Source organism: Hesperophylax consimilis, chromosome 22 (assembly GCF_061612785.1).
Source record: "Hesperophylax consimilis isolate HC1 chromosome 22, BYU_Hcon_1.0, whole genome shotgun sequence".
In the NCBI taxonomy this organism is placed as follows: Eukaryota; Metazoa; Arthropoda; class Insecta; order Trichoptera; family Limnephilidae; genus Hesperophylax; species Hesperophylax consimilis.
In genome coordinates this window covers 6,624,668-6,639,464 of record NC_142857.1, presented here as the reverse complement: position 1 = coordinate 6,639,464, position 14,797 = coordinate 6,624,668, and the positions used below count along the sequence as shown (strand labels likewise).

The 14,797-nt window shown below is 35.3% G+C and overlaps 1 protein-coding gene across 2 annotated transcripts in view; it reads left to right on the top strand.

Annotated features, from left to right (window-relative positions):
- Nucleotides 1–11,057, top strand: part of LOC149412767 (chymotrypsin-like protease CTRL-1) — a 34,340-nt gene extending 23,283 nt beyond the window's left edge. Inside the window, exons 5-8 of one of the 2 annotated variants that reach the window (XM_089645091.1) lie at nucleotides 201–484; nucleotides 4,795–4,939; nucleotides 6,594–6,864; nucleotides 10,124–11,057. In XM_089645091.1, the coding sequence (XP_089501217.1) occupies nucleotides 201–484; nucleotides 4,795–4,939; nucleotides 6,594–6,850 (686 nt within the window). In that variant the 3' untranslated portion in view covers nucleotides 6,851–6,864; nucleotides 10,124–11,057. Of the gene's footprint in view, nucleotides 1–200; nucleotides 485–4,794; nucleotides 4,940–6,593; nucleotides 6,865–8,883; nucleotides 9,936–10,123 lie in introns of those variants that run through there. The other variant, XM_089645092.1, reaches the window with a different exon arrangement.
- The last annotated feature ends 3,740 nt before the right edge of the window (nucleotides 11,058–14,797 follow it).

Below are 14,797 nucleotides of genomic sequence, written 5' to 3'. Positions count from 1 at the left end.
CGGACAGCAAAGTGCACATAAGATTTTTTACTCCAAATATGCTAAGGAATAGCTGGTTAAAGTTTGTCGGGTACGTGCCGATACACCCTGTATAATCAATCATCATTTTTATTTTCATTATTTCATATATAATTTGTACCACGACTGTCAAATAACTATCCTTATTTGACAAACTATCACATTTAAAATATATGTTTCAGCGGCTCACTGCGTCCACTTTGGAACGACTAAAAGAGCTGCAAAGGATATGTTACTAGAATTTGGAGTTTACGACAGAATTAACGAAAGAACTAATATTGTCCAGAGAAACGTTAGAACTATAGAGTTACCGGGAGGTCATGGGGTGACCCACCCACCTATACATGACCTGGCAGTCTTGGTGACCGACGGACCTGTCAAATATTCACACACCATCATCCCCGTGTGCTTATGGTCGGGTAACAGGGACTTGCAGAAAATAATTAAGACTAAGAAAAGTGGTTCGGTAAGTAATAATAATATATAATTCCGATTAGTCTTAATAGACCCGATATAGTTTTACATGACAAAATTAAAAAAAATCACTTATATCATTGATGTCGCTATTCCAAATTCCTGGAATATTCAAAAATCTGTTAACGGCAAAATAAGAAAATACACAGATTTAGGAAATGAAATAAAAAGAATTTGGCATTCTCAGACTATAAAAATATTACCATTCGTTATTTCGGCTACTGGCATTATACCTAGCTCTCTCATTAAAAATTTAGGCGTATTAGATCTATCAAAAAATTTACATATAAAAATGCAAAAGTCGGTCATTTTGAATACATGTAGGATAACGAAAGATTTTTTAAATATTTATGTTCAGGGATCAGTAGGATTTATAGGCCCTGTTAGGAGTTCTATCTCTGATATGAAAATATCTGGAGTCGGTGAATTATTTTCCCTTTTGATCTCTGGTGAGTTGACGTGTTGTTCTTGTATTGTTTTGTATTTATTTTGCTTATATAATGCACTTGCATAGTGTTGATTGACTAGATGATCGTTTGTGGAAAAGTGAGTGGAAGGGTTTTGTAAGAAAGGTTTTAGGTGGTACGCCTGCTTTTTGAATGTGTAAGAGCGAGATGACAGATCGACGTAAAGATCTTTAGCGATGCATCTGCTCGCTATCTTTTCCCAACCGACAGCTAAGAAGATAGTAGTAGACAATCCGTTCTAAAGTGTTAATAAACATTCTATCCGCACACGTGTATAATTATTGAGATCCTCACAGTACCACCAAGTCTGTATATAACAGGTTTAGTTTTTCCTATGGGGAAGATTTAACCTGGCCATAAAATCGGAAGTTCAATATATTGACATTAGACATTCGGAGGCCATAGGGTGACCAACCGACCTACAAGTGACCTGGCAGCGTTGACTCACTTGCAATCTGCTTATGGTCGCGTCTTAGGGACACAGATAAAATTAGATTTAAATAATAACTGTGAATTTTTGTCATACCCACAGCATGTTAAATAACAGAAACAGATGAATTTTTTATAAGTTTTGGAACATACTTTGGATTAATTTTTATCAAGGGAGTTTCATATGATAACTTTTGAATTCCGCAAATGTACAGGGATTATTTAAAAACGAAAAATTTTTTTTGTAAGAAATTAAAAACATTAAGGGTCAGCTGTTGTGGTCCTCTTTATCGCATCTCGCAAGCATGCTATCTCGATTGCACTTACACACATTCACACAGACATCACAGTTGTTTTACAGAATTTGAACAATTCATCAAATTTTAAAGTTAATTTTCAAGTTCTTTAAAGGTTCTATTCACTTTATGTTATTTTGTCACTTTTGACCAGTTGTTTCACTTAGCTTAACTTAATTGAATTTGGAATTGAATTTTAACTTTTAAATTGATGAATTGTTCAAATCTGTTAAGGGGCCGTTCAAGTATTATGTAAGCACTATAGGGGGGCAGGGGGGTCTTTGCTTTGCTTATTTTTGATGACATGGGGGGTGGGGGGGTCGAGATAGTGATTACGTCAGCACTGCTCAGCAGTAGTTATTTTTTTTTACACATTGGCAACCCACACATTTTCTATGTTTGAAAACCGAATACATGTTCGGGGATTCCCACAAATCTTAAAAAAAGAATGCATATAGGTACCAATTTTTACGTAAGCATGGGAGGGGGGGGGGGGGGGGGGAGGTAAGAGCTTTGCTTACTTTTGGTGACAAGGGGGAAGAGGGGGTAAATAATTGTAATAAATCTGCTTACGTAATACTTGAACGGCCCCTAAACAACCCATCCTCGGTCGGGTTGTTTCTTATAATATGAAGAATTCATCAAATTTCAACGTTCATCATCGGGATCAGTGAAAGTTCTATTCAAGTTCTGTTATGATATCATTATAGACTAGTTGCTTGACAGAACTGAAATAATAACGGAACTTGAAAAAATCTTTCACAGAACTTGAAAATTAACTTTGAAATTTCAAGAATTGTTCAAATTCTCCGAAACAACCAGTCCTATTGTTCAAAGGAACACGCAGAAAATTAATGATATAAAATACTGTAAATATATTATAAATCTGATCTAATTATTCGTTTTCCTGTTAAAAACGGGACAGCAGGTCTTTAACGAATGAATTGACAAAGTTCCGTACAAAGTATCAGTTAAAAGCGAATGTTTTATGAGGACGACGGAACAATTGCTCATACATAATATATTGATGTTGATATTTATTAGGAAAAGTACATGTGCTCTCGGTATATTTTAAATAACTAATATTTTATCAGGAAGTTGGAATGCTGTCACTTTTTGATAAGATAATTTTTTCCGTGAAGTATGTTATGATCAGAGATGTGCTTTATTTCAAATAAATCCATTTCAAATGGAAATGCAAAATGGGTATTTTCCATTTTGCATTTTAAATGCTTTTCTAAAAACCATTTTGCATTTTGCATTTTAAATGCTTTTCTCAATGCATTTTCCATTTTAAATGCTTTTTTGCAACATTCTTCCTACTATCTCCACTCATCTTTTTTTCATAAGCCCCAAATATCAGTCGGTCCTCAACCTCGCTATGAGAGATAATTTATATTTATCAAGTTGCTCCCTGGTAGGAGCCCTGGCAATTGAGTTACCATTACAAAAAATACTGAACATGGGGCCATGATGCTGTAATATTAAATGTTAGATAGCAGTTTCTATGTTTTTACGTTGGCAACATTAGTCCCGCGCAAATTTTATTTGGTTTCATAATCTGTAGTCGTGTTGTTTTTTACCATCATGTAATATGTTTGTTCTACATTGATGTCCATTATTAAATGACAAAATTGTTTAAAAATTCTATAATTATTTTAATTGTTTGACCTGAATTGTTTCAAATGGTTTTGGGTACCCATTTTGCACATCTCTGGTTATGATTCGGTAGAAATTCGGTCAAAAAAATAAAATCAAAATCTGCATAAAACAGACGTGTTGGCATTTTTTAAATTCATCAAAAAATGCTGAGGTGACTGACACTGACTGTAGACGTCAGTAAATTTGACACAAAGAATACTACTACCGACTTAGTAGTGAGTGATCACACACCGTAAAACCCTACAAATGCACTTCATCTCTTCAGAAGAGAATAAAGAAATTCTTTAACCCTAGAAAGATAGTCACATACTGAATGGCGTTAAAGATAATAATGCGTCCCAGAGACGTATGCAACGAAATCAATATATAATGTGAATTGTACTCGTATATTTACTATTTAATATATTTTAGGTTTTACGCATTAGTTTATTTATTATTGTAATGAAATAAACCCACATTTTGTAATTATATTAAGGCGATGCACTACGTCGTGTAAAATTTTAAATTGAGCCGCTATCAATAACAACCCTTACGTAGATGGCGATAAGGTTTAAATTCCCGCTTAACACCATCCGCCTGTTTTGATTTATGCAAGAAAAAAACATGGCCAAAAAGTGCCTTTTATTTTATTTTGTGGATGTTCAGGCATAAATATTTTTTTTTTCGATCATTTCATAAATAACTTAATTTGCAATGGGTTCGTAAGTAGGAGATTTTAAACTTTAAAGCAGTTTTCATAGGCCTTATACATTATTTTTTTCTGGGCTTATAAAAAGACTTATCTAAAAAATACTCGATTGTTTCAAAGGCCAAGATGTATTCTACTCGCAGTATTTAATTAAATCATCTGAAACATTTCTAGGCGACCAAATTTTCAAACCAAAAACACATTATTTTGAATTACTACGTATGGCATCGCCTTAACTTTATCTTACGGACACATTATCTTATATAAAAAAAAAATTATTAAATAAAAAAATTAAAAAAAACTAATTAGAAAATTTTACCTCCAAATATATAAAAAAATTTAAAAAATCAACAAAAAAATCTGTTAATTTTATAATAGGATCATTTTATAAAACATTCTTGGTCTGTTACTTTTTGGCACTTTTAACTATTACTAAATGCTCATCAGTCTTTTTATATTACTAAAATAGTACAGTTATTATACTATTACTAGTTATACTATTACACACAATACTTGTATGGCAAAAATTTCACAATAGATAGTTAGTTATACGTCAAATATATAGTGCTTATCGTTGAGACACAGCCACGTCTCACTTTAGCTCCGACTGACGACTGAATTATCTGAGACTGAATTAACTGAGACTGACTATTGTAATCAAAAAGAGAAAGCATTATTTTAAAACTGTCTGTATCCCGTGGACGTAGATTATCTTTCAATGGTATACATAAACAATATTAACTATCTTGTTGTATTGCAGGTGGTTGGCTGGGGAGTGGACGAAAATGAAAATGCAGCCACCAATGATCCGCGACTTATAAAGTTGCCTGTTATCCCGTTTAACTCTTGCACCAGTTCTCACAAACTATTTGAAAATATTGTGAAAGGCAGGCAATATTGTGCTGGTACGTATGTTTTTCACTAACCTTCCAATGTACCGAGTTATAAAACTTCCAATAGTTTCCTGTAAAGATGTGAAGCTAGTCTAGAAACGGTTGATTTTAGCGCGAAAGAGCCAAATATATAATTTTTTTAGTATTCATAAATTAAACCGATTCATTGTATTGTCACATAGTTTGACTCAGAGTGTATTTTGTGCACGGCTGTTAAGTTTAAAACATAATGGACTTGATTGAAAATATAAATGCGATCTAAAAATAAAGGATTCTAAAACGCGACATATCCTTGAATCAACAATAAACCTGTTTGAAGAAACCTGGACAGAGGAGACAAACAATTTCCAGAAACAAATTATTGATCTCAAAACGACGTCAATATTTGGAAAATCCAGATACTGTGCAGAGAATTTTTAAACATTTTTCAAAATCACAATCCACTATAGTAACAGTTTCAAAACCAAAATCTAAACGTAGATTAGTAAAGTCATGGATAACTAAAGCATTCGTGATTTCAATCAGAAATAAAGAAAATTATCATCAACACTCCGAAAAATTCCCAAACTACAAAAAAATTATAAATTTTTTCAAGAAGTACAGACTTAAACTTACGCTGTTAATTAGACAGACAAAAAGTTACTTTCGTGACAAAATAAAAGACGCTGGTAAAAACAGCGAAATATTCTGGTAAAAACATCAGCATCATTTATTTAACGCCCAGAGGGCTTTTACATGGTTGGTAGTATAATTTTAATTTGACAGATACTTTGAAACATAAAAAATAAGAATAAAATTACATTCGATAAAAGCTATGCAACAAGTCAATTACAGCTATTTGTAGGTTTACATGATGTGTTTAGGAATATTGTTGAAATAAATGTTTTAAATGATCCACAAAACTTGCAAAGTTGGTATTGAATATGTCAACATCACCCAAGTAATGATTTACCATGGTGTGAAGTCGTTGTATCGGAGAGTGGGCAATGTAGTTACGCTTATGTGTGCTGCTGTAGAATATTGTATTTTGTCGTGTTGTTACTGTGGGTGTATGTATGTTTATAAGTTGCAGGAGTTCACAACAGTCAAATTTAGAGGTATTTTGAATAAGAACGTTAAATCGTTTATTTTACGTCTATCTTCTAATGTATGTATTTTTAGAGTATTTAATAAGAAATTGTATTTTAAGTCTTCGACAGGGATTTTCAATTTAAAATTTATATTTTTTTTTTGTATTCGCTCAATGTTTTATAGTAACCAACAAAAGCACAATACGAAAAGAAATCTTATGTCAGGAAGTTACAATTGACACCGAAAAAAAAACCATGTGATAATGTTTAAAATGATTATTTTGCAAAAGTCGGTACGAACCTTGCTCGTAATATAATTCTTGACAATAAACAGATGCAGGTATTAACTTTATGTGTCATTTAGTCAGTTCGCCCCATTCATTGATAAGCCAGTTATTTTGCATAACAAATGACATAATGCAAAAAGTCGTGCACATTGACAGTTTATCCGACACCTTGGAGACCGCAATGACGATGTATTTCGTTAATATCATATTGACATAGGGCTTTGTTCAGTGCTTTCTGCCTCTCCGCGCACAACTTGCTTTTCTCAATTTTACAATCGTTTATAATGAAGTTATTTAATTCGTTTACAGGAATAAGTGATGGACGCTCCGGTCTCTGCAACGGGGACTCCGGTGGCGGAATGTTCTTCTATAGAAACGGTCACTGGGAACTGAAGGGAATCGTGTCTTTTGGCATTGATTCTGCTAAACATACGTGTGATCTGTATGAATATGTGGTATTTACCGATGTGACACACCCCGAATATACAACTTGGATTACCGACATAATTGAAGCACACTCTAATGATCAAGCTGCAGTTGAAGAAGAAACAGAACAAGATTATTAAATAAGTTTAACAAGGTGAGTCTTCTTGAATTCACCATATTGGATAACCAACACCTCTGTCATAGGTCACCCCAAGTGGTTCGCTACGTTTGGTTACTTAGCAGGAGTGCCCGTGTTCATCGGGTGAGGTGTGTTCAAGATGCGCCTACCCAATAGCTACGTGGCTTGTTGGATCGGGAGAGGTTGGTTTGGGGAGACCCTTTGACCTCTCCAACTGATATCTCTGATATATTTTTGTTATTTTTATGTATTTTAACATTAATGTATGTAAATTTTTGGGCACCATGCCTGTTTTTTTTTAATGTACTTAAATAAAAAAAAATCTCTTGATAGATAGATCATACGTCACTCACTCCTGAACTCACTGATCCCTAGATTCCTACCCATCCCTCAGACCTTTATCCTTCCCAGAACTTTCTCTGCTAAATAACCCTCCACACAGCATCCCCAAAGATGAAATTGTTCCTGGAGGGAAATTATTTTGTGTAGGGTTATTAATAAAAAAATAATCAATTTAACATATCGTTGAAGAAGAAGATAATACAAACGTATCTAAACGAAATATGAAATAGATTAAGACACAGAAAATGAAAAGGTACCTAACAGTCATAGCAAGAAATTGAACCCAGGAACTTATCCACTCGACCATTGAGACCTAGTTATTGAACGTCATATTCATCTATCACATTTTTAAAAATCAACAATAATATCATCTTACAACTAAATGTTCCCATATTTTTGGCCGCTACTTTTTTAAATGACTAAAAGAGTTTGTTAGAGACGTCGTCCCGGTACGACAGACATCTCGGCTTCGATTCCCAGTTGAGATTGTTACCTTTTTATTTTTCTGTTTCATGTTTTGTTTAGTTTAGTATTATCTTCTACAATGATAAATTAATAATTTATTCATATAAAAAATATACAATATTCTATAATGCATAACTATGAAAAATACAATCAAAAACGGCGATGTACAAAATTTTGCAAAAATGCCCCCCTTTGTGGGAAATTAAAATCATTTGAAAACAAAATTAAACCAATAACCGCTTGGAGAAAGTACAAAGAAAATTTCTTCGATACGCTCAATTCAAATTGAGAAAGCCTGTAATTGATATCTGCTACAATACATTAATCTACCACTTCTTTCTACCCGGCGAACTATTGACATTCTTATACTTTTTAAATTACTGAACACTCTCATAGACTGCCCTCAAATGTTAAGTGTTATAAATTTTCGTGTCCCTGTTAAATCAACTCGACTCCACCACCTTTTCCACAGTGACAATCATAGCACTAACTATTTGTATCATTAACCGTTGGCACGTTTTCACCGTACTGCCAACACGTATACAGACCTTTTTGATATTTTCAAAACCTCACCGTCTTGCATCAAGGCAAAAATACTTGGTTGTGAATGTAACTGATACGTTTGTGAAATGTTAAATGTCTGTTTGTACTGCATCATACTGACATGTTCATCTTTATGTGTAACATACGTATGGTGTTATTATACATATACATTCCACATATATACATATATGTAAAATGTATATGTATAGCATCAATATAAACTGCTTGCTTCAGATGTCTTATAGTGTTGGCTAACGGATGTATTATTTTAATGAAAAATGTTATTTTTAATTGTCAAGTCTCTGACAGCCCTGAATTGTTGAAGTTACTTTGCCATACACTCCGGCCATAGTGGCCAAGTGGAGATATACATTTGATTGTAACAATAAACTCACTACTATTTGCGCTACTATATTATTTTGCTAGATTATATCTGTTGGCAAGTCACCTTTTCTGTATATTTTATCCTGTTTAAATGAATTGTAGCATTCTATGCCTTAAGAAAATTTCAGCTGTATCACATTCAATGTCGTTTTATATACATATTGTTGTGTTCTTAAATGTAATACTAATATTCGCCTATGTACCACTGTGTACTTATAATCTAATGTATCACATTACTCTAAAAGCCTTTTATGGCATTTAATAAATAAATAAATAAATTAGTTAATTTTTTTACATTAGCTCAACACAGGAAGCCCTGAGGAAAAAAATCTCTCAGGGCCTATGTCATCTCTGGAGATGCTTTGTGAAGGATCTTTGTATGGAAAGGAAGGAGTGAAAGTTCTGGGAAGGAAACAGATATGAGGGGTGGTAGGAATCTGGGGGTCAACGTGTACTGGAGGGATGGCCATCCCACTGCGGTGCACAGCGATGGGTATAGAGAAAGTCCGGCTGGAGAGATCAATATCAATAAGTCTGTGGCGTCGAGAAGAATCTATTGAATAATTAATAATAAACCGCTCGACCTACTTAGTACCTACTCCTGAGCTACTCAGCCGGAATCGTAAACAAAACAAGCACCTACTTGTCTACCGGCGACAATACGTCACAGGCCGTCTTTCACATTACGAGAACTCGTCAGAAGGTTCGAGTCTACCGCCTATGCATAATTGCCGCGCTGTCGTAGGTTCCCGAAACACACAGACTGTGCGAGTGCCTAGGATTTAGTTGCCATTTAACTACCTGCTGTTGCCACCGGCCGAACAGTATAAATAAGCCCGACGCAGCGAGTCAGGCAGTCAGTCATCAGTACGCCGTCATTTTAACAAGAATCAACGAGTGATAACCGCGCTCCTCTTACTAGTGCAAAGAAAAATTTACCCGGCTTCGCCCGTACCATCATGGACTCTATCGGGACATCATCATAGCGCCTTGTCCAGATCGCCGTTCCTGGCAAGCGCTACTCGGATTACAAGCGCCCTGGTTCCAGTGTTTCTGATCATCGCTTCTTCCACGCCACCATGACCACCACGAGGACACGCAGCATTCTCACTGGTCTACGCAGCTCCCGTTCAACTGCCTACAAGGTCCGCCGCACCTTCGGCCTCCGTCAGCACTGGAGTATTGATTCCCCAGATCGCCAGTGCCTGACAGTCATCGAGTCCCGGTCACCAGCGCCCGGCGTCGACTCACTGACCCGCGCCTGACCAGCACATCATCGCAGCAACCGGAATATTCTACATCTGTCCTACATCATCTCCTCAACACGGCAACTGACTCAATAAACACAGTGACCTTCACGACACCCGCTTTTTATTCCGTGCCTCTCTCACCTGATCCCCAAAAGTCTCTCTTTCAGTTTCTCCCGATCCGACCCACCGACCGAAAAGGTTAACCAGATGCGTTAAGGAAGACCTAGACAAACCTCCATGAACCCCGAAAAAGAAGAGAATCTCGATTGATTGAGTATTTCTATTTTCAGAATCAGCTGCTGGGAGATGTGGGCTTTAAAAGGGATGCACCGTTTATGGGACGAAGGAGACGAAAATCTGAATAAATGTTGTATTTAGAGCTTATACAATTGTGCTGTAATGGTTAGGTTTTGACCAGTATATAATATTCACCTCCACGTTGTGATATACCCTTAGATAATAGATGCAAGAGAGATGAAACATGAACCATTATTTGAATGAAAATTTTTTTGTCGCCAACATCGTTCATCTATATTACTATTAATTGCATCTAAAGCGTCCTTTTTACATATAAACCAATCGCATAACTTTAATAATTGCCTTTGTCGCTTTGATAGTTCTTGCAAGCGACAATCAGTGCCCTTAATTTTTGTATGTACGATGTATCCATCGTAAAGAACTAGAATTAAACGCATTTTGGACCGAGTAACCAAATGCCTATTTGTTTCAATGGTTACAAATAAAGTATTTGTGACAAATTTTCAAATTTTAAACTTCCATTTCTAACAAAAATCTGCTATTCTTGTGGTTAGAATATATAGGTAGAAACGTTTTATTAAACTTAGCGTAAGAAAAATATTTTTTAAGCACTATGGGTGGTAGGGTATGCTATTAGTCTTCTTATTTTTTTATAATATATTATTAGTATTGAGCGCTAAATCTGAACCAAAATTTGTCGCCATTATTTTGTAATCATCTTCCCAACTTAATATGGTATGTTAAAATTGAACAGAGAGGACATAATAAAGTGTAGGAGAGTTTGTAAGTAGGTACTTAATAAAATATATGTTTTTTTTTGTATTTTGTAGCACCTGTTTTGCAAAAATCACTTTGAAGTTTAGCCATAATAATAATATGTACTTAAAAAAAAAATAAACATGGATGTGTATTTTTTTAAATAAAATGATACCAACACAGGTAATAAAGCAACAATTTCCACAACAAGATGGAGTATATTTTTTCCTAAACCATATAAAGCGATTTCGTGTGAATACATTTGAATTTGTAAGTAAATTTGCACTGGGAAAATGTATTATTTACCTCTTTATAATATATTCAACATTTAATTACTCAATATACTTCAAAAGAGTTTTATAAAACGGTCGTTCTGTCAAACTTGACACAAAAAAATTTGATAAAGTTTGATAATAAACAATAATAATAAATTTATTTCACATAAAATCACACAATGAAACTGATGGCCTTTTTATGGCCAGTATTGGATGGTATTGATCTAGACAACGTTTACTTTCAACAAGACGGCGCTACGTGCCACACAAGCAACAAAACCATTGATCTTTTACGATTGAATATCAAAATAACACCTCTTATTGGAAAACCCTGTACTATATCTTATATTCTATACTTTTTTATCTTATGCTACAATGGCGACAACGTGGCTTATCTAGTCCAAAGTGGGGCGTCATTGTAGCGGATCAATATGGACTAGATAAGCCAGAGTGTGGGCCGCCATTGTAGCATAAGATACTCAACCACTATTGAATACTTACAAATGATGAGATCATTCTCAAATAATATCTCTAAAGCTGCCGAGTGTGGGCCGCCATTGACAAGCCATGAGGTGACAACATCGGGGATTGCAAAGTATGTAAGAATAAAAGGGGTAAAAAGATTCCAAAATTATGTTTATTCCTACAACTTTTAGAAACATGAGAACTCTATCAAGCATTACTATAATATCTCAGGGATGTGCGTCATCCGAAGGATTGAACGCAACGGTGGAATTTTTAATTACATTGAAAGTTGACAATAAGGTGGTGACATGAATTAACTGACCTGTTTAATCGTGTAAGAGCGTCAAACAATGCAATTAGCGTTGTCAAATTTATAAATTATAGTAAACCAATGTTGAAAATAGAAAGAGATACTAAAGATTGAATATTGAAATGCATAATGATTAAACTAAAAACTTCCCGATTCCGTGTTGAACGCCATCCGCGAAGAGTCCTTTCTTCCCCGTACGTCTGATTGCTGGATCCGCCACCCGAATACTGAAGAAGAAGCTCATCTCGTTCCGTCAGCCAACTCCAAACCTTGTCTAATGGTGTCGCCAGTTGTAGGACATCCACACCAAATGATAAAACTAAAACCTCCCGACTCCGTGTTGAACGCCATCCGCGAAGAGTCCTTTCTTCCCCGTACGTCTGATTGCTGGATCCGCCACCCGAATACTGAAGACGAAGCTCATCTCGTTCCGTCAGCCTACTCCGAACCTTGTCTAATGGTGTTGCCAGTTGTAGGACATCCACACCAAATAATAAAATTAACGGGTACTTAATTTATCCCATTACACACTATAAATGACATCCTCAAAACTTTTTCCCAAATCATTCATAAGTCCCCGTGCAACGCCCGGGTATACGTCAGAAAGCTCCAAATATATTAAATAATTATTTTTGATCCATTAAATTGATAAGGTGATAATTTTCTCATATTTAAAAAAGTATTTTGTACATAATTCCATAAAGTTATTACTGGATACAGAAAGTCGAGTCTTTGGAAAGGTCAATATTAAACAAATATACTTGTCCTTGCGAGTAAAGTTATTACTGGATGCAGAACGTCGATTCTTTGGAAAGGTCAATACTTAACAAATATACTTGTTCTTGCGAGTAAAGTTATTACTGGATGCAGAACGTCGAGTCTGTGGAAAGGTCAATTTAAAGAAATATACTTGTCCTTGCGAGTAAAGTTATTACTGGATGCAGAACGTGGAGTCTTTGGAAAGGTCAATATTAAACAAATATACTTGTCCTTGCGAGTAAAGTTATTACTGGATGCAGAAGATCGCTTCTTTGGAAAGGTCAATATTAAAAATTTTGTATTCGGTGGAACCTGTTTTGTTTTAATCAAATGTTTTGATAATCTTGCACCAAAATAGAATTCGATCGTTTAGCTATTCTGCCGGATCCATTGCAAAATTATGTAAACTTATTCTATTTTATTGGAATAACTTCTGGTAATAATTTTTTAAGGTTAAATCTTTCAATGTAATATATGATTGAAGAAGAAGATGGAAGATGCAATAATACGGTAGATATTGCCTCGATGTTGGTTTGCGAGGTGTATGGAACAACATCCCACACGACCGATTTGTTGATCCATACACCTCGCAAACCAACATTGAGGTAGATAATGCCTAGATGTTGGTTTGCGAGGTGTATGGAACAACATCCCACACGACCGAGTTTGTTGATCCATACACCTCACAAACCAACATTGAGGTAGATAATGCCTAGATGTTGGTTTGCGAGGTGTATGGAACAACATACCACACGACCGAGTTTGTTGATCCATACACCTCGCAAACCAACATTGAGGTAGATAATGCCTCGATGTTGGTTTGCGAGGTGTATGGAACAACATCCCACACGACCGAGTTTGTTGATCCATACACCTCGCAAACCAACATTGAGGTAGATAATGCCTAGATGTTGGTTTGCGAGGTGTATGGAACAACATCCCACACGACCGAGTTTGTTGATCCATACACCTCGCAAACCAACATTGAGGTAGATAATGCCTCGATGTTGGTTTGCGAGGTGTATGGAACATAATCCCACTCCACCGACTTAGTGAACATGTATTTTTTTAAATTCTCCTCTCTCCCTCCTCCTGAACTCTGCAGATCGTAATTCATACAGCTAATATGAATGTAAAACCAAAGTTTCAGAAAATTTATGAATTCAGCTCATTTTCATACTTTCATACTAGTTTACCTGTGCAAATGCTTAGAAGTTAGTTAGACTGGGAAAATGTCCGTATTATGGACATGAAATTTTGCATAAGCGCAATAAAATGTATTTAAATGAAATAGTAAATAAAATAAATGTATTCATTGAAGAATGAGATAATACTAATAAATGTAAACGAAAATATGAAAAAATAAGGCAACTTGAAATCGTATCGCGTAAAATGGAGATCTTCATTTTAACCGCCAATATCAATGTATGACCCTATTTTACCTGTAATATTTCTCCGCATGGGTATGCAGATAGGATGGACCGCCACACAAATGACATACTTTCTTTGCTTCGTTCACATTTATGCAACGTCTCCTACATACTCTTCTCTTGTTCTGACTGATCGCGCCATATGTCTTCATCGGGCCTTCTTCTTCCTCTTCTTTTCCTTTCGAGTCATATATTCTTCTTAAACTCCTTTCTTCGTTCAGCCGCTCTACATGTCCAGACCACTTTTCATTCTTATATAGTGAGATTAACGAGGAAACCCGTGTTTTAACGACAGATTTATAACGAGGAAACCGGTATCAGTTTTAAAATGGCCTTGAAAGCCGAAACAGTTGTAACAATAACAAAAACCAAAAACTACTTGCAGAACTTAATAATTTTATTATTAAATTTGAATTTAATTAAATTTAAAAAAAAGAGGAAACCGGTGGTTAATGACCGATTTTTTACCGATTTTTTACCGATTATCGTTAAAGTCATTCTTTGGTTATTTTGTTGTTGTTACATTAGCTCCATATGCCCGAAGAAAAATAAAATCTCTCAAGGCCTATGTTAATGTTTGATATGCCGTGCGGAGAATGAATGATTATGAAAATAAAGTTCTGAGAAGGAAAAAAGGAACAGGGGTGGATAAGAATCTGGGGGTGTCGATTCGGCCCGCCACGCAGTAGATGAGCGAAAGCATGAGAGAAA